Here is a 19,943-nt window from a genome sequence, read left to right as displayed (position 1 = left end):
ACAGAAATCTACAGAAATTGAAAAAAGCCAAAATTATTATTCCAGTCCATGCCTATGATAAAAAAGAGCACTTAAACTTTAAAAAAAAAAGTGATTATAAATATTTTGGTAGCTCTTGGGTCATTGACATCTTTCCCATAAAACTGAAAGTGATGGAATTCTGGGATTTCAAAGACAGTGATACCATTTACAAAGGTCTCTCCGTTTCAGAATCCCCAGCCCATCCATTTGTATTAGGAGAGCTCTTAGAAAAAAGCCCCATCAAGGGCAAGGAGGTATACCATCAATTCTGTCAGCACTATCTATTTGTAACTTGACTAATCTGGCAGTTAGGTATCATAATCAGTGCCACTACAAATTCATACCGCATAAAAATAGGGAATGGAATAGGTAGTGCAAGAACATCAGAAAAAAATAGGTAAGTTTTTATTAGATTCTTATGGCCATGCAAACAAAAGAAACAATAGACCTTAGCCTAAAACTCGACTAGAGAACTGTATACTCAGCAGGTTGGTAAATACTAGTCTTCTGTGGTTTATCATTTAAACACATTATAGACCACTTTGGGGTTTTTTTGTTACCTCCAGACAATATCGCCCTCTCAGTGATTTCTAGAGAGACTTTTGTTCCTTTAAAATGCTCAAAGAGAAATAAAACTACAGATAGGCAGAAGTAGTTATTTCCAAAGAAGTACAAAAACTGAGGCCAGTGTGCCCTGTGAAGTTCAGGATTGTCCATGAGTTCCATAAACAATATACGAATTGATGAGGAATGAAAGTGGCCTGAAATGTAAGGCACAACAAAAAGGCAATAAACTGATATGCAGAGAGATCAGTGACCTCAGACTGAAAAGCTATGTTTAATTTTTTGATATTCCACTCAGCCAGTAGGAATGTACAATTCATATGAAACATATTGGTTTTTTGTCTTTCTGCATGATCTACTGCTGGGTCCCTATGAGAAACAAAATTCTGACTAGACAGATAACTGTTGTCTAAATTGATAACTTCATGACACAAAGCATCTGTTTGTGACCTTAATGGAATAATCTTTACTCTGGCAATCCTGCCATCAACACAGTCTCATCCTCGCTTGTGCTTATTTTGGACCACCTTGATTCTTTTAGAGTAATGATCTAAATAGTGGATGTACAAAAATCCATGAGATTAATTCTGTGTGTTGAGACCAGGGGCCCAAAAGTAGTAAAAGCAATCTCAACAGTATAAACTTGTCCAGTGTACTGACTTTTGAAAATCTACTGGTTTGCTATTACAGATGTAATAACAAATGATTCCTTCTTCTTTTATTTTTTGGTTTTATGTCATTTTTGAGCAATCATACCTCAAATTTACTCAAGAGGAAACCTACATACTTGGCCCAAGATTATTCTCTTTTCTTTAGTACATGTTTTAGATCATGAAAATTAATAAGCCTTTCTCAGGATGTCCTCAGCATTTTCTGAGAGACAGAAATGTTTGAACAGAAAGAAAAACCTTGTACTTCCAGTTCTCTCTCTAGGCATCTGGGTGGGTTTAAATTCATTATTTCATTTCCCTGTTCTCTATTTCCTGTCTCTTCTCCTGTTTAGAGTGTTGGTTTTACCGAGAACAGCTCTCCCTTGCCCAAGGAGACCTTCATCCTGATTAGGTCCTTTAGGCATTCCTGAAGTATGTACTTATAATGCATCATAAGCTTTCCTTCCCTTTACGATGATCTATTATTCATATTGTAGAGGTGTCTAGAGACCAATGAGTTAAGATTATGACAAGATACAATATATGGATAAATACTGGTGTCAGGTGTAATATAATAATAAATAATAGAGATGGGTGTATGTACATAACTAAATGGTGTCACTAACTAAGAATGTTCCTCTTTTCCTATTAGATATTATTTTTTTTATGAAGCAAATGAATTTGCAGCAATTCTGTAACAGTTTATCCTTCTTTGGAATTGACACATCACACTATTTTGCAATTCTTTTAACAGGTATGAAATTACTAATTGTAAGAAAAGCTTATGTGGTTTTGGTTTTTTGTTTTTCCTTTTTTTTTTTTTTTCATTTTTAAAATAACCACAGTCTACCAAGAGTTAAAATACAGGAAATGTGAAATGCTATATGTATATATATATATATATATACACACATATATCTTTTATATATATATATATATATATATGAAAGAAATAAAAATAAATACTGTATTAGCTACTCTATTTACCAATGCACTAATTTTATAGAGGTTAAATCAGAGTTTGAATAATTTTTAAAATTTCAAAGAAAATAAAAAATTATTTTGGCTGACAGGGTTGGAAAATTTTTGTAAAAAAAATCTTAGTAAATGTTGATGGTTTTAGTATTTTTTCCACATATTGTGCCCAGATTCTGCCATCTTCTCCCTCTTGTAGCTAAATATTACACCTGATTAGTGCCTATAAGTGCAAGGACTTTTTGCTGGGAGTAAAGCTAAGTAATAAAGACACTATTAAATAATGTGCAGATCTGACAATTGGCCAGTATTTAAAGAATATTTTCGTTTATTGAAGATACGTGTGAATTTTTTTTTTATTACCAAACTAATGTAAAGTTGATATTCTATCTTGTTAATTTTTTTCTTATGATCCATGATTATAGTAGAACAATGAAAATTTACAGTACGTGAATCCATAACTCTGTTGTTGAAAGATATTTTGTGCAAGGCATTTTGGGAAGAAGTATCTATGATAAGACCATGATATGATTTAAATGCCTTCACAAAATTAAGGTGCAATCTAAAGTTTGCAAATCTTGTTTCTTTATAAAGGCTATTTAAGAGCGGCTTCTCACAGTCTGCCAACCTCAAATAGGCAGAGAGATGAAAGGGACAAAGAGGAGAATAATCTCTACTCACCTATAGTTGGATCATGATAATCAGGGAACCGATGGCTTATGAACTGCATTGTCATTGCTGGAAAGAGAAAAAGGGGAGAAAAAAGAATGATGCCTTTAAATAGAAGCAGGGAACAGAACAAGCAGATAATTCACTCATGCAAGTATCAGCTTAGAAAGTGAGTTTAAAGTTGTTTTATGTCTACTTCTTCAACAAAGTGTTGGCAGTGATGACTAAAAACTAATAAATGGAGAAAAAATATGAATTAAACTTCTTTATTTCTATTATTTTCTCTTTAAAAGAAAAACATCAATTTCTGCATTAAAATGTTACATCTTTTTAGCAGTTGGTAAATATTGATAATCTGATATTGCATATGCATGAAAATTATCACTACAAAAACACAAAATATGATTTACAAGGCTGTTTTTTAAATTTTTCATAGTGCTACAAAATGCCACTAACTGCAGTGCCTGATACTGTGATTTCTGGTGTATTTAGGAATTCATGAAACTTGATGCAAGAGATGGAGACTTTTGTTAACCATCTAGATCACCTTTCCTCTGAAGCTACTGTATGACTGAAATATACCTGCTCTCAGAAACTTTAGGAAAATTACACAAAACTTCAGGAAAGCTTCAATCATTTGGAAAAGGTGAGATGCTGAAAGTGAAATTCCTGTCTATGTAGACAGACAGAAACTGTCATACCCTCTACAACATAACATCAGAAGTTCATTCATTTTGAATAACCATGAAAGTAAACTTGGATATTCAGTGATCACAGTAACATCATCTGTAATCAGGAGAACATGAGAGGTGAAATTATCTTTGTTATTTTTACTCAATAGTTTGAATTTCAGGTCATTTGGGGAGAAAAAAAGAAAAGAAAAGAAAAGAAAAGAAAAGAAAAGAAAAGAAAAGAAAAGAAAAGAAAAGAAAAGAAAAGAAAAGAAAAGAGAAAAGGAAAGAAAAGGAAAGGAAAGAAAAGAAAAGAAAAAAAGAAAAGAAAAGGAAAGAAAAGGAAAGAAAAGGAAAGAAAAGAAAAGAAAAGAAAAGAAAAGAAAAGAAAAGAAAAGAAAAGAAAAGAAAAGAAAAGAAAAGAAAAGAAAAGAAAAGAAAAGAAAAGAAAAAAAGAAAAGAAAAGAAAAGAAAAGAAAAGAAAAGAAAAGAAAAGAAAAAAAAGTATCTACCAAATACTGAGAGCTGTGAATAAAAGGAATTCAAAAGTGAAATCAGTGAATTATGATTAAATAGAAAAGGGTAGAAAAAGGAGTCACACAGAATTTTGAAAAAACTGTTTGATTTTTTGAGCCTTTTTTATGCCATCATTAAAATTCCTCTTACCTTTAATATGGATATTAGTCCAAATAAGTACCCTAGGAGATTTTGTTTTATGTTTTGACCATCTCAGTTACTTTCAACAGTGGAGGTTAGGAAATAGAGGTGAGATACTTTAAAAAGTCTACATACAAATAAAACTATTCTTCAGGCAGGCAGCTTTAGTTTAATATTTGTCCTCCTTGTATTTTTGAGAAACAGGGGTTAAGGAGATAGTTTTAAAAAATGATACAGACAAGAAGTATTAAACATTTATTACCATGTTAATAAATTATTGCATCTTTAGTGTAGACAAATATAAATGCTAAGCAGCAGCATTATAAATTCATAGTTGCCCAGAGAGGATAACTGTGTAAGAAAATGCTCATTCAGTCTATACATATTATAGGGGAATAAATCTACGTGCAGTGACACTCATGTCTTCTATATTATCTGTTGTCAGATGCATTACTTTTAAGTACTGTGCGTGTTTGGACACTTTTATTTCCAGGACACCTGTTTGGTTTTTGGGTTTTTTGTTTTGTTTTTTTGTTGGTATTGTTAAATCACAACAGATTTTTAGGCACCTCCATCTGATCATTGCTAATGGTTTATGAAGAATAACTTGATACCTAATGTGATCTGCCTAGTTTGCTCTTAGAAGCTGAGGCAGCTAGCAGAGATGCTGTTCATATCGTTTATGCCTACACATTTCCAGCATTTTGAGACCATGTACCACAAATAAATTCAAGTTGTTTCACTACCTGCTGCTTTTTCTTGCAAATCATTCTGTAAAAAAAAAAAAAAGGCAAAACCCACTGAAAAACAAACAAACAAAAAAGTGAAAACAAAAACCAAAATACTCTATTTGATCCCTTTCTGTTTTCTTTTGGAGCTATGCCTGCATCACAAAATATGTTTTTTCAACTGAAACAGAGGACAGCCAGAAGTCATGGTAAATATTTTTCCTCTTTCTGAGACAGCCCCAAATCAATACAACATTTATATCCTCATCAAATTCACAGGATCTAAGGAGACTGAAATAATTTGAAAGCATGAGATTGGATTAAACATCAAATTTTCTACTGTAACAGGCAAAAGAGGAAGTGTTCAAAAGGCATGTGAATGTGACACGTGGGCACACGGTTTAGTGGAGGCCTTGGCAGTGCTGGGTTAATGGTTGGACTCGATGACCTTAGAGATCTCATGAATCTAAGTGGCTGTATGATTCTATGATTCCATACAAAAAATCTGAAGAGGTACAGAATTTCAGAAAGGTTTTCAGAGACGTACTCTTTACAGTCATCTGGCTACAACAATGGTGAATAAAAGCCTCCTTTTTCATACACTTTGCCCCACAAATTCTTTCATGACAGCCCTTTGTCAAAGGTTTCTCTTAATCAAGGAAACTCTTTGGCCTCTTTAGTCCTTGTCACCTCTTGCACGGGGATTTAGCACCCTCTCCCAGAAACATGGCACAGATGGAGTTGAGGTACGTTGATCTTTTTAATCACTGAATTACAATGCAAAATAAGGAAACCAGAGCATAAGTGGTGGGAATTGTGACCCATCTTCCTCTGTATGTTCTTTAAAATATGAATTTACATTCTCTGTTAAACCCTACTGCACAGGAGTGCAGCAAGTATTTTTAGAGCAGGTATAGCTGAACGGTTCCTCTAAGGGAAAAGAGCAACTGGTTTTGGGCTACAAACAATGAGCCCCTTATTCCACGATGATGGAGGACAAAGAAATCTCAAAACATCAGGTGTGATGTACAAAAACAGTTATGTCCAGTTCTGTGAGGTATTCTACAGACTTGGCTGCTGGATGGGCAGAAATTAGTTCCAGATGATGGCCAAAAGTTGGTGGAATGCTTCCCAGAGGAAAAGAACATTCAATCACCCCTGGCACTAAACTACATAGCTCAGCTAGGGCCTCAGGAACTAGACCTGCTTATAACCAGCCCTATCTGGGCTATCCAGCAGGAGAGCTGCCTCAGCTGGGATATGCTCGCTTCTTCATTGGTACTAACATCAGCTCCAAATTAATTTTCCAGAGTGAATTAATTTTGAAAACTAGTACAAAAATGGTATCAGTATTTCATGGTGCTTGGAGGAAGCATTCTCCTTCATTCCTCATTTTTTCCTCATCCATTATCTTCTTTTCCAAGTAAATTGACAATCATACCTAGCAAATCCAAGCAGTCATTTGGATATTTTTGTTTTGAAAATCCAAATAGTACTGAACCAAATTTTTACAGATCTGTAAATTAAGGACTCTTAGCTCTAATTTATGTCACACACAAAGCACTGTATCAAAATGTGGTTTTAAAGCAGGATATGAAAATAAAACACATAGATAAGACTGACATTTGAATAAATATGTATAAATGTAAAAGCAAAGTCAGTTAAGAAACAGTTAAAAAAAATCCAACCCAAACTGAACCCTTTTAATCCATAGCAGATACTGTGAAACATTTTGAATCTCAAGTTGTCTGAAAACTTTAATGAATATTTTATGACTCTGTGAAGATCATTTCATTTAAATGGGACATGTGCATCACACGGCAGCCATGATAAGTAAAAGGATCATTGCTTCAGATGAATAGTATCTTCTTTATATCCATCTATGGCTAAACAAGTGCAGGTTGCCTCACCTGAATAAGTGCAAGCCTCATATGAATGAGTAACCATACAGCTTCAAAGTTTTCCTGTGTTTTTAAAACAAGAGAGGGGTTCAAGTCCTGCATTAAATTTTTATTGTTTCCAAACATGCTTATCCAATGTTTGTTAACTATCTTGAAAGGTATACATGGTACCAATGCTAGCACTGAAATATATAGACTTATATAATGGGTAGACTTGAGAGATGGGCTGATTCCAATGGGGTGAAGTTCAACAAGGCCAAGTGCCAGGTCCTGCACTTTGGCCACAACAACCCCATGCAGCATTACAGGCTGGGCACAGAGTGGCTGGAGAGCAGCCAGGCAGAAAGGGACCTCGGGGGACTGAGGGACAGGAAGCTCCACATGAGTCAACAGTGTGCCCAGGTGGCCAAGAAGGCCAATGGATCCTGTCCTGTATCAAAAATAGCATGGCCAGCAGGACCAGGGCAGTGATCCTTCCCCTGTACTCTGTGTTGGTGAGGCCACACCTTGAGTACTGTGTTCAGTTCTGGGCCCCTCAGTTCAGAAAGGATATTGAGGTGCTGGAACAGGTCCAGAGAAGAGCAACAAGGCTGGTGAAGGGACTGGAGTACAAGTCCTGTGGGGAGAGGATGGGGGAGCTGGGGTTGTTTAGCCTGGAGAAGAGAAGGCTCAGAGGTGACCTCATCACTGTCTAGAACTACCTGAAGGGAAGTTGTAGCCAAGTGGGGGCTGGTCACTTCTCCCAGGCACTCAGGGGGCACGATGGGCTCAAGCTCTGCCAAGGGAAATTGAAGTTGGATATCAGAAAAAAATTCTTTCCAGAGAGAGTAATCAGGCATTGGAATGGGCTGCCCAGAGAGGTGGTGGATTCACCATGCCTGGAGATTTTTAAACTGAGATTGGACGTGGCACTGGGTGCCATGATCTGGTAAATGGACTGGAGTTGGACCAAGGGTTGGACTTGATGATCTCAGAGGTCTTTTCCAACCCAATCGATTCTATGATTCTATGATTCTATATGCATTTTCAATGAATAATTAACTTATTCTTGTCTTCTAATTTCAATAGAATGCCTAGATCCTTCTTAATAATTTATTTACTACTGAGGAGGAAATGCTATGTTTAGAAAAAGGCTGAGGTTGTATTATTTAGTCTGAAGCATGCTTTTAATCAGTGCAGAAATACTAAATTTTGTATTAAGTACCATCTTTGAAAAATACATATGCTTGAGTGGGCCCACAAGACAATTGGAAAAATGCTTTGATACTCCTGCAGCTGTGAAACTAGATAGAATAGAATCCCAGTGTCCTACTAATTTTTTCTAAATTTGATTTATATCAAAATCTTTAAAGCAGTCCTATAACTATCTTTCAAGTTTGGAGAGTATGTTGCAAGCTTACACAATATTCTTTATGGTAATGATATCCTTGTTGTGAATATCTCATCCTGAGTTTCTTATCCCTCTTTATCCACCCATAAACTCCCACATATTCATACTCTTCTGGGTTCTGGTGCACTGGTGTAATAAATCCATTTACAAAAGAATCTTTACCATCATCACAACATCCTATGCTTTAAATAGTCTAACAAAACTATCACTGCAGCTGGAACTCAGATCAGTGATTCCTGTATGGTTCATTCACCTTATTGTATTTTATATCCACTCTTCCAATGAATTCTTAACTTGTATTTTATAAACACTGAGTTTTCAAGGAGACCAGCACAGAAGATGGATTTAAAAAAATATATTAAAAATATAATATGGTAAAGTCAGTGGATTTGAAGTTTCATTGATGAAGTTCATGAGCATCTAGTTCATGAAGTTCTTGAGGTTTAGTTCATGAAGTTCATGAGCATCTAGATATTAACATAAAGACAGTGACAAAGAAAGTACAGTGTCTAAAAAGAGAAGAGTAGATCATATTAGCAAGGCATGCAGCTTAGGAAGACACTGTCATGGAAAAGAAAGTGATAAATATGTTTTATTTTAAAGTTTAAGATTTAAACTTGCCTCTATCTAAAAATAAACAGGGTAGTTTAGTAACTAGACAAGCATTATAGTGCTACTGTTTTGTCACTGAAATATTGAATAGTTTGAACAGTCCTTGTCTTTCTGTTGTTTTCATACCAACAAGATCTTAGGCATCATCTTCTAAAAAGTGTGATCTTTTCAAATGTTCATTCCTGAAGACTGGAATATTGACTTCTGTTCCATTAGCTTGGAAAAATTAAAAACATCCTTATAGCTAACTATGAATTTTTAGATTGACTGGTCAAATAAAAAGTCATTTGTAATCTTTCTTCTGCCCACCGAATCTTTACTAATAGGCCTTGTAGTTGCAATACACAAAACATATACATAATAAACAGTAGGAGGTGAGGACCAAATTTTGGGTTTTTTGGTTTTTGGTTTTTGTTTTTGCCTTTTTTTTCCCAAAAATCTGATGTGCTCTATGAATCATATGAACTTTCACAGCAACCTGGAACAGTTGGAGACACCAATAACATGGAGCACATTAGAAGGGGGGCAAAAGTGTTATAAAGTCTCTAGATGCAGCCTGAGAAAGATTTCCTCTTTGTGCAAAAACAAAAACAAAACCAAAAAAATAAAAACAAAGCCAAAGCAAAGCAACAATACCCCACCCCACCCCACCCCACCCCCCCCGAAACTCAAAAAAAAAAAAGGAAGAAAAAAGAAAAAATCAATTAAAATTAATGGAAAATTTTTCTGTGAAACAGATAAGAGATGCTAGCTGTGCACTAATTTAGGGTATAGACTAGAAATATTTTCAGACATCATATGAAGAATTTCCTGAAACAAAACTCAGCTGGGGAAAATGTGAGAAATCTCCTTGATTTTAAGGTGGTTTTATAAATGAAATTTTTGAGTCAGTGAAATGGATTGTTCTTTTGGAGACTTTTCCCCTGCATTCTCAATTTCAGAAGGGGAAAATATTAATTTAATTAATTATATTTTAATATAAACAACATCTGTAATCAGGTATGCAACTATATGATGGAAATGAAAGCTTGTTTTCCTGAAATACAACATGCTTTTGATCTCAAACATTTTATAAAGAGCCTTTTGCTTTCCAGGAAGAAATTTCCAAGCAGAAAGCATCACTTTGTAATACCCAAGGATGACATAAATGGCCCTAAGTTTCTGATATCCTGAAGGGAAGGATTATAGGGGAAATCTTAGCGAGCTTCTTATACAATTCATACATTCACAGTCAGCCCATCTACAGCCTTTGGTGCTTTGAGCAAAATAAGTTGCATTTCTGAGTTACTGCACAGTGTCTGTTTTCCTATAACTCACTGAGAAATCTTATGAAAGAGCAGGCTTCTCCATCAGACAGATGACAGCTTTCCAGGTCACAAAGGACTATAAGACTTGAGTATACAATATGTTTCCTCTGTTTTATTTGTATTTATTTTATCTATGCATGTTGCATTTAGATCACAGTATGTTTTAGAATGAATAACTGACAGGTTTAGTCACCTGAACTAAATAAAAAGAGTTCGAATGATGAAAAAAACATTGTTATCTCTAAATGCTTCATATCAGTGTGAACCAAAATCTTCAAACAACAGCTGCAATGGCAAAGGTGAGAGAGGTGGTTTGATGTTGGTAAAGAGATCATCCAAAGGAGTAATAATATGTGATGACAGGAATGGCATGAAAATGTGTCAGGCCAGGTTTAAGGTGGATATTAGGAAAATGTTTTTCACCCAGATGGTGCTTGAGCACTGAAAAAATTCTCCCCAGGACAGTGGTCACAACACCAAGCTTGACAGAGTTCAAGGAACATCTGGACAACACTTTCAGGCATATGGTGGGATTCTTGAGATGGTCTTATGCAGGGCCAGGAATTGGATTCAATTATCCTTATCAGTCCCTTCCAACTCAGGATATTCTGTGATACTGCAACATGAATAACTTGATTATTGGAGAGAAAACAAAATCCTTACCTGGAAAGCCATATGAGTGACCTGCCTACCACTGAGGTCACAGAGATTTCCCATAGCTGAGGTATGGGTTGTTTCAGATCTGAGCACTGAATATCCACAGTGGCAGAAGGTTATATCTACCCAAAGGCATAAGACGAGTATCTGAGGAGCATTTATTTTGGTCAAAAAAGATGGATGAGAAGAAAAGTGATGTTTAATGCAGGGTATTATGACACTATGTGAAATTTAAGTAGTGTAGGGAAGGTAACTAGAGATACAAGGCAAAGTATAAAGCAATAAAGTAGTTGTGCATATTGTTTATCATTAATAATATGATTGTTCCATGACACGGTAAATAGCAAAATGTCCTGCTACATTAAAAAGTTTGTTTTTTTAAAACAGCTGGCAATAAACTCAAATATCTAACCCCCCAATAAGACATCCATATCTTCATACTCCTAGAAGATGTGGAAGTTTCAAAGCATTTCATTGTTCTTCCCCTAAAAACCACTAGAGACTAGGTGCACCAACAGGACCACCAGCAGCCCACAGACAACTCTGTTCTGGTCAAATACAGCCACTTTTGCATTGTCATATCCTGTAAGAAATAGGGTAAGAGCTTTACCACACTGTCTCAAGAGTGAATGCTGCAAAATGTATGAGCTGCAATTGTTAATTTTTTAGGTGCTGCAATACATTATTTATTAAGCATTGGCTATGAAATGAAGGTGAGCTAAATTTTTTTCTGTTTTACATACATTTTGATGTACTAGAAAGATACAGAAGCTTTCTGTAACAGAATCTCCTATATAGTTTGGGATGCTTTTTACACTTTTTTTTTTTTTAGTTTTTTGTTTTTTGGGTTTCTTTTTTGTTAAAGTTGTGGGTGTTTTGTTCACCTGTTGAAGCTGAAGTTCACAACAAAGAGTACACTGGTACACTGTGTTCAGCCCTGGAGCCTCCAACATGAGAAAGATATAGACCTATAGAGCAAGTCCACAGGAACATAAGGATGCCCAAAGGGCTGGAGCACTTCTGATATAGAGACAGTTTGAGAGATTTGGGATTGTTTAGTTTGGAGAAGAGAAGTCTCTGAGGAGAGCCTACAGCCCCTTCCAGTGCCTAAAGGGCTCCAAGAGAGCTGAAGAGGGACTTTGTACAAGGGCCTGAAACAACAGGACAAGTGGGAATGGTTTCAAACTGACAAAGTGCAGGGTTACATTAGGTATTAAATAGAAATTCTTTACTCTGGTGGTGGTGAGACACTGGCACAAATTGTCCAGAAAAACTATGGATGTCTCATCGCTGGAAGTGTCCAAGGCCAGGTTGGACAGGACTTAGAGCAACCTTCTCTAGTGGAAGGTGTCCCTGCCCATGACAGGGTGTTTGGAGCTAATATTGCCTTTAAGATTGCATCAAACCCAAACCATTTCATGCTTCCATGATTCTGTGACAGCACTGCACAGGCTTCCATGGTTCTCTGGAAGATTATTTCCTTCCCCTCCAGGGCCTGCCCATCATCCATTTGCTACTGTCAATTCTGTCTTTCCCTGCCATACATCCCATTTTCTCTCTGGGAATCCACACTTGCTTGCAAGGAAGGTCAAAGACTCTCTTTCCATCCAGAATCTCAGTTATGTATGTCCTTTTCTCATTAAAAAACATAGCACAAAAAAATACAGGGTAAACATGTTACCATAAGAATCAAGAGAAAAACAAAGGAAAGCTAAGCCAAAAATTAGCATTCATAGCTGAAATAAGGAAGCCAGTTTCATTCTTTATACTCTGGACAAGAGAAAGGCTTGTTAATATAGTTCTGTGACCTTTCCCATTGAAAAGTAAGAGCAGATGGTAATCAAAATGAATGGAAATGGAGTTAGTGGTGACAGAGCAAAGCAGAAAACAGCTTTCCTTGGAGAATATTCCCAGTTTTATAATTCCTCTCTCTTTTACCATGATGAAACAAAGGACCTGATGTAGAACTTTGTATGTTGAGGCATTATGAGCTCCAAAGTAAAATCAAAGAATTAGGAAGAAGATGAGTAGAATTAGTACCTGAAAAAGGAGAGATAAGAAAAAAAATCTTTTATTTTAGGACTCACCTTGAATGAATAAATAAAGATCACTAATCTTAGAGTATCTCTCAACCTATTCTTACAAGTGTCAGATATGAAGACATGAGTTCTCACATTTCTTCCCTTTGATTAGCAGAACAAAGCCATATACTAGGTACTGGTTACGTCTAACCAGAATAGACTGAAGTTTGAGGAGAGATATTGGACAAAAATCCATCTTAGACTTGAAAAACTTTCATGAAAACATCAATCAGCAAAAGTGCTTCCACTGCAGAAAAGTCCCATTTCTTCTGAATCAGCATGTTTTAGGGGAAAATGGCTGTATTAAAACCATCTGTCTACCATTAATATGGTTATCCAAACTGATTTCCTGGTGCACTATTGGAAGCCATAATATAGTGTGTTGTAAACTGTATGTTAAAAAATTCTGTTTAGAATTTAAGAAAACAGGGAAGTAGATGAGAGGTGCATTTATTTCCCACATAAGAGACATCATCAAATTGTGATAATTAACAATAATGACAAGGCAGATTGCTACCACTTACAAACCATTTCCTCTGTACTATATCCCTAATCCCTCCTGAAAAATTTCCCATGAAAATACTGAACATTCCCTACCCTGCTTAGCTTATGTGGCTTGACAAGAAGCATTAATAAACAGAAATTACTGCTGGTAAATGCTGCCATTAGTGCATTTTCCCACTGCGTTTCTTCCATCAAGTCAAAATCAGAGAGAAAACTTAATGTGTCTTCTATGTTTCTTCAGTTAGAAAATCCAATGGCAACTTCAACCTTCCATTAGTGAGCAATCCAAAATGTAATGACATAAAAAGGTTTTAAGCCAGACTCTGAGATAATGTGAATTTTAAAACAGAATACATTAAATAAAGCTAGAAAGACTCAATTTTCACATATTATTTTGGAGAAGAATAGAGCCAATCTTGAACCATTGCAAAGAGGCACGTTCCAATTAAAGTCAATAGATAAATCTCCTCATTTCAAAAAGGCAGTACAGCAAACACGAGAGAAATATAGGGTAGTTCTTCAAATAAGTGGACTCTAGCTTGCAGCTACCAGCCTCAAGTGTCATTAGCTCACTGAGAAAAAGACTTTCAAGAAAAGATAAAGTTGTTTTATTCAATGGGAAAAAACCTCTCAGAAACCACATTTATTTCTCTCCCCTTTTTTAACTACTGACATGTTTCCTTGTAATGATAACTTGAAAGCCTCAGACGTGCTTTACTGCTGCTTCAAGTAGTGCAAATTGACATTGTTTGCGGGTTTCCTAACATAAACTAGTGGTTAGCTGCTGTGGTACCTTCCATGTGAAATTACACCCCATATATCAAGCAGTGATGAATTAGCAGTGACAGCAGCTGTATTTTCTTGTGAGTGGGAGAAGAGCTGCTATTCTGTAATGTGGTATCAACTTTCCTGTGCATCAAACCTATGGTCTGGAAAATTGATGACACATCAAAGAGTAAGATACAACTCTTCCATTTAACCCACCACAGAAGTTTTATTCAGGGTTAAAACAGAGCCCAGTTTTTATTTATTTTTCCCTTACCAATGCTAAGTTTTCTCAATATATCAGTTACAGTGAATACAGAATAACATCCAGATTCACAGATACTGTTGGTTTCCAATTCCCTTTGAATAAACAGGCTTTAGGTATTTATCTGTCCTTGCTTTTCTGAACAACCTTTTGTGTGTCTCTCAAAAATTCAGATGTCTTTTTTTTGAAATGTTGTAGATTCATAGAATCATTTAAGCTGGAAACCCTCTCTTAGATGTTTTGCATCCAACCATTCCCCCAGCACTGCCAGGGCCACCATGGGTTACATGTCCCCAGGGGCCACATCTACATGTCTTTTGAATCACTACAGAGATGGGGACTCCAGCACTACCCTTTCAGTGAAGATTTGTTTCCTAATATACCATCTAAACATTCCCTGGCACATCTTGACACCTCTTCTTCTTGTCCTGTAAGAAATGGCTGACCCACACTTGGCCACAACCTCCTTTCAGATAGTTGTAAAGAGTAATGAGTATTTTTGATTAAAGTTATGGTCTTGTTTCCTGCTGCTGAATGAACTTTCATTAAAATGAAAATAATTCATCAAAAGAAAATTGATATAGATGAAATTCAAGAGAGAAAACTAAACAAGATAAGGGCAAATTTACTGGTTTGGATGATGGTATCAAAATTCTGCAAGTATGGAACTAATTTACTTACATTGCTGTTAAAAATTTTATAATAAATAACTTATATTTACACCTACTATAAATTATGTGATTTATAGGTACTTTTTCATCACTTTAATAAATTTTTAAAAAATTTCTATTTATTAGGGTAGCTTAATATGCTGGTTTTCCTTTGCAATGTCAAATGTAAATGTAATCTAAAATATTGCAGTTTGCACAGAAATATTCTCATTCATTCTTTTAACATCAAACACATTTTGTTCCAGTAATAAAAACAGTGTTAAAATTTTGTTTAAAGGAAATAGACTGAGAAAAAGGGAAGTATTTCTGAAGATACACCTAAAGCTAGAAAACTGTCACCAGAAAGTTGCTAAAATCCCAATAAATACCTTAATTCATCAAAGACAGTTCATCATTTGCAGAGTTCTTTCCTCAACAATACATTTCCTACTCATATATTTAAATTTAAATTTATATTTATATTAGTGGAGTTATTTATCCCAGTGGAGCTAAATATCACATCATTTGCATTATATGAATTGAAAAGTGTTCTTCACTACTGATGTGACTTTGAACTAAACATATTTTCCTTGTCATATCTCAGAGATGTTTTCTCTCTCAGCTAATTAGGCTACACTTCACAATGAAGTAAAATCTGTCACATTATGTCTTACACCAACATGAGTTCTTAATGTCTTTGCTGATGTACTAAAAACGTTACTGGAGGATTAGGAAAGGGTGAGGCTTTTTGTTTGGTGAGGCTTTTCAGTTGCGTGTTCTCTCTGCACACACATGAACACACACAAATGAAAACGTCTTGCAATTATGAACTGTTACCCAAATAGCAAATGAGAAAGCCTGAAACTGGGAAAAACAAGGCCTTCTTGGTGGAGAAGAATTAGTTTTGTGTTCCTTCTAGCACCACTTACAGCTATGCAGGAAAAATGAAAATCAGAAAGGTAACAATATTCATAGAAGCAGAAAATGGTTTGGATTTAAAGGGACCTTAAAAGACCATCTCTATGCAACGCCCTGCCATGGGCAAGGGTATCTTTCACTAGACCAAGCTGCTCAAAGTCCTATCCAACAGGAAAGTTTAGACACCCTGAAATAGACTTCCTACAGTTCTAAGTAATGGCTTTAACATTTTTAGGACATGGAAAGGAATATAGGGTCTTCACACCTAAATACTTTAGAGGCTGGAGTTAATTGAGAAGAAGAAGAGATATTCTAGAATGAGAAAACATGTGTTTTGGACACAAAAAAAAAAAAGGGGAATAAGGAGCTATCTCAGAGGACAGTTCTGGCCCTGTGCTTTCTGCTAGTTTCACTTTACAAAGACTTAGTAACCATTGTAAAACTACTGAAGAAGACTTATGTGATTGTGTCAGTCTGGGGAGAGGTGTTTCTAACTTTGGACTGCTATCAGTTCTTTATCCTTTGATTTTCACTAACATCTTTTTTTGCCTCAGTTTCCAAACATGGAAGAAAACCATGACAACAGCAATATGGACACAGAGCTCTGAGACTTACAGGATTGCTTTGTAAGAATCTTCTGTGACTGCACTCCTTAACTGTTCATCTAAAATCAAGTTAGTAAAATCATGGAATTTTTAAGAAAAGACTTAATCAATCCCTTCAACATGAAGTTATCTGGATGAGAAGAGGCAGAAGACATGAGATCAAGCATCTTGGACAAGACATAAGAATTACTAATGGATTGGAGATGAAAAGACTACAAAGTGCAAGGACAATAAAGTGAAATAGCTGCATGTCTTCTTATCGTCTTCCCACCCTCATAGCACAGACCTCACTGGAAGGTCACATCTGTCAAAAGCACATCCATATTTCTTGACACATGTACATGCTACATTATGGTGATATATTGACAGCGGGCACAGTTGCCAGACATGTTTGGGGGTGAAAGGTAGCACTTCAGGCACTAAAGGAGGTGATTTATTACAGCATTAGTGCACCACTGGAAAGGTCAGAAAGCTACAAAACACATACAAAAGTTCTAGAGGACTGATTGTATTTTCACAGAGAAAATGTACATTAGCCTATTCAGTCTTGTACCCTCAGTGTGAATCAGAAATGTTAAAGCTCTCAATACTACAACATGGAAAGACTTGAGAGCATTGCTGTTTTTTTGTTGTTTTGTTGTTTTTTTCCCACAGCTGGAAGGATATGACTCCTGACCTGGGAACACTTAGGCCCCTAGAATAAGCTGAGTTTCAGTCTTTTATTCTTCTGGGCGAAACTTACTTTCATGTATTTCATAATGAACTCTCTGCCCTTGATGTGCTTGCCATTTATTCTGGTGTGAACCCAGCTGTCTTAGGGTTTTATGGTGCTATGTATCACCTTAGCTTGATGGGTAACAGAAGCTATAGTTAACAACCCCAGACCTCTACAGGAAAAACCATCAGCAGGTAAAAAACCCCAACCAACCGACTAAACTAAAACAACACTCCAAAGCTACCCCTTGTCCCCCAAACAAGCAAACAAGTACCACACAATGTACTTATATGATTCCCAAAATCTACCCCTACATTAGAGACAAAATTCATCCAGGATTTCTGAAGTTTAATTTGAAACACAACATATTGTGGTGAGATGGATTAATAAAATTTGAAAAATCCTTAGATTTTGAAAAAAAATCCTTAGAATCAAAATGAATTTATTCATAAAAAAGCCATCAAACACGTGGATGTATTTAGTCATTTCTGGATTTTCCTAATTAATGCAGAAACTTGTTCTATAATCAGACTTTTTCACAAAACAAAACAAAAAAGTGCCCCAGGGACAGGAGATTTTCTTCTGCTCTTCCATCATAGGGTTTAGATTTTTTCAGTCTGCACAGTAATTATAAAACTGAAATTTATGTCCTAGTGCTTCAATGACATCATAATTCAGCTCCCTAAAGATAAGGATTTGGGAGCTGGAAACAGTAAATTTTTTAAGACCCTGATAAGTTTATGGCAACCTAAAACAGAAAGAAACACACACCTTTAGGTTATAACAACTGGAAAATATTTCCAGTTATAAAAAAGTACATAAAAAGGACTTAGGAGGACTTTTAGGGCCTCAGGGAGGAAGACGATATTGAGGCAGTCCACATGCCAACCGTGTGCTGACACTGTGCTATGCTGATTCAGAAATGAGTCAGCTCTATTACCAGAAAAGAGGAGAATCAGGTCTTTTTTAAAGGTATTTGCAGTGATATAGATGTGACTCATCTGTCATCAGCATTTTAGTCAGCAAAGTCTTTGGCTCAATGACAAGTATTTATAACTGGAAAATAAAAGCAGGCAATCAAAATGAAGTGAGCAAAAAAAGATCTGAAAGTTAAGGCTGTTTTGGTTTTTTTATTTTTTGGTTGTTTTGTTGGTTTGGTTTTGGGCTTTTGGTTTTTTTTAGTATTCAGCTATGAGATCATCACATCCATAACCCTGAACACCATTTCAGTGCCAGTATCTGTCCAAGTCCAACCCACAGTACAATGTTCTGTTTGTTCTTGGTTCATAGGACAGAGGTTTTCTGCAGGACCCACTTAAACACAGAGTGAACTATCTCTGTCCATTTTCTTGTGAAGATAACTTTTTCTTCTGTAGTGTTTCACTACAGGTTTCACTTCAGTTTTACGTGGCATGCTTGAGAGGGCTTGGAATCTCTTCCTTTGAGAGATCCTTCCATCAAACTTTGATGAACCAAGATCCACATAAATCAATGACAGCTTTTACTAGGAGTTTCATTACATTTTTACCTGCACAGTGTTCTTGAATAGGAGTATTCAAATATCATACAAAAGAAATTGTAATGGATGAAATTGTAACTCCTCTGAAATGAGTAGCAAGCCCTTATGTCTATTTAGGTTGGAATATCTCTTATATCAATGTATGGTTGTGAATATCTGCCTTTACTTCGTGTAAGTGACTACACTCACTACCTAAAACTTTTCAAATATAATTTCATACCTCAAAATTTCAGTTGTTTTCTAAGGAGAAAGGAAGAAATACAAAGCACAACTTTTTTTTTTTTTTAGTAAAAACAAAAAATTAAAAAAAAAAGAAAAAATAATCATCTCATGATAATTAACTGAGAAAATCTTTGCTTGCAAACGAATAAAATTTTATGACCACTCAGGTCTTTAACTCATCTATCTCTAGGAAGCTGCCTTTTTGAAAGGATTAAAATTTTTAATGAATTTTGAAGACACAATGCAAAATCTAAATATAATAATATCATTGGTTATAGGTTTTTAAATCCTTTTTGAATATTGCTATCTGTAGAGAAATGAATAACATATGAAGAATGGAGAGAATATTGTCAGAAACAGATGGAAGAAGAAGGAGAAGAAGCCGAACTGATGGGAATAGGGATAGGTAGTGGATTTGAAGCTCCAGAAGTTTAAGAGTTGAATGTTGTGGAAGATTTTGTATGGGGTTTTGGTTTTGTACCCTCCTCATGGTTTCTACACCCTACATTCATTCCCCACATTCATGTGTTTCCCCTACTGCCACGCCACTAAGGGACTGGGGCCATCTCCTGAGCACAGCGTCTGCCCCGTGCTGCGAACACAGCCACTGCTGTGAGTGTCACTGCTGTGCTGCAGCCCTGGGACCCGCTGATGGGTCCAAACTGGGGTGGTTCCTTCTGAGGGAATTGTCCCTGCACCGCTGCTGGTGGCCTACCATAAATATACCTGCCCCTTCCACCTATTCTGCCCCAGTCCTGAGTCCCTATTGGTTAATTCTATTGTCATTTGATGAGTGTTTCCCCACTGGCTATTTGAGTTGTCAGTTAACCACTCTGCCTCTCCCTTTGCCCTATTGTGTCCAAGTTCCAAAGCCCTCCCCTCAGATTTCCTTCCTCT

At 36.0% G+C, this 19,943-nt stretch overlaps 1 protein-coding gene across 1 annotated transcript in view; it reads right to left on the bottom strand.

Moving 5' to 3' along the window:
• RIT2 (Ras like without CAAX 2) overlaps positions 1-19,943 on the bottom strand; it is a 191,244-nt gene that overhangs the window by 139,013 nt on the left and 32,288 nt on the right. The window contains exon 2 of the mRNA XM_071580582.1: positions 2,892-2,948. Within this exon, the coding sequence (XP_071436683.1) occupies positions 2,892-2,948 (57 nt within the window). The remainder of the gene's footprint in view (positions 1-2,891; positions 2,949-19,943) is intronic.

Source organism: Pithys albifrons, chromosome Z (genome assembly GCF_047495875.1).
Source record: "Pithys albifrons albifrons isolate INPA30051 chromosome Z, PitAlb_v1, whole genome shotgun sequence".
In the NCBI taxonomy this organism is placed as follows: Eukaryota; Metazoa; Chordata; class Aves; order Passeriformes; family Thamnophilidae; genus Pithys; species Pithys albifrons.
This window is presented reverse-complemented; position numbering and strand designations above follow the sequence as displayed.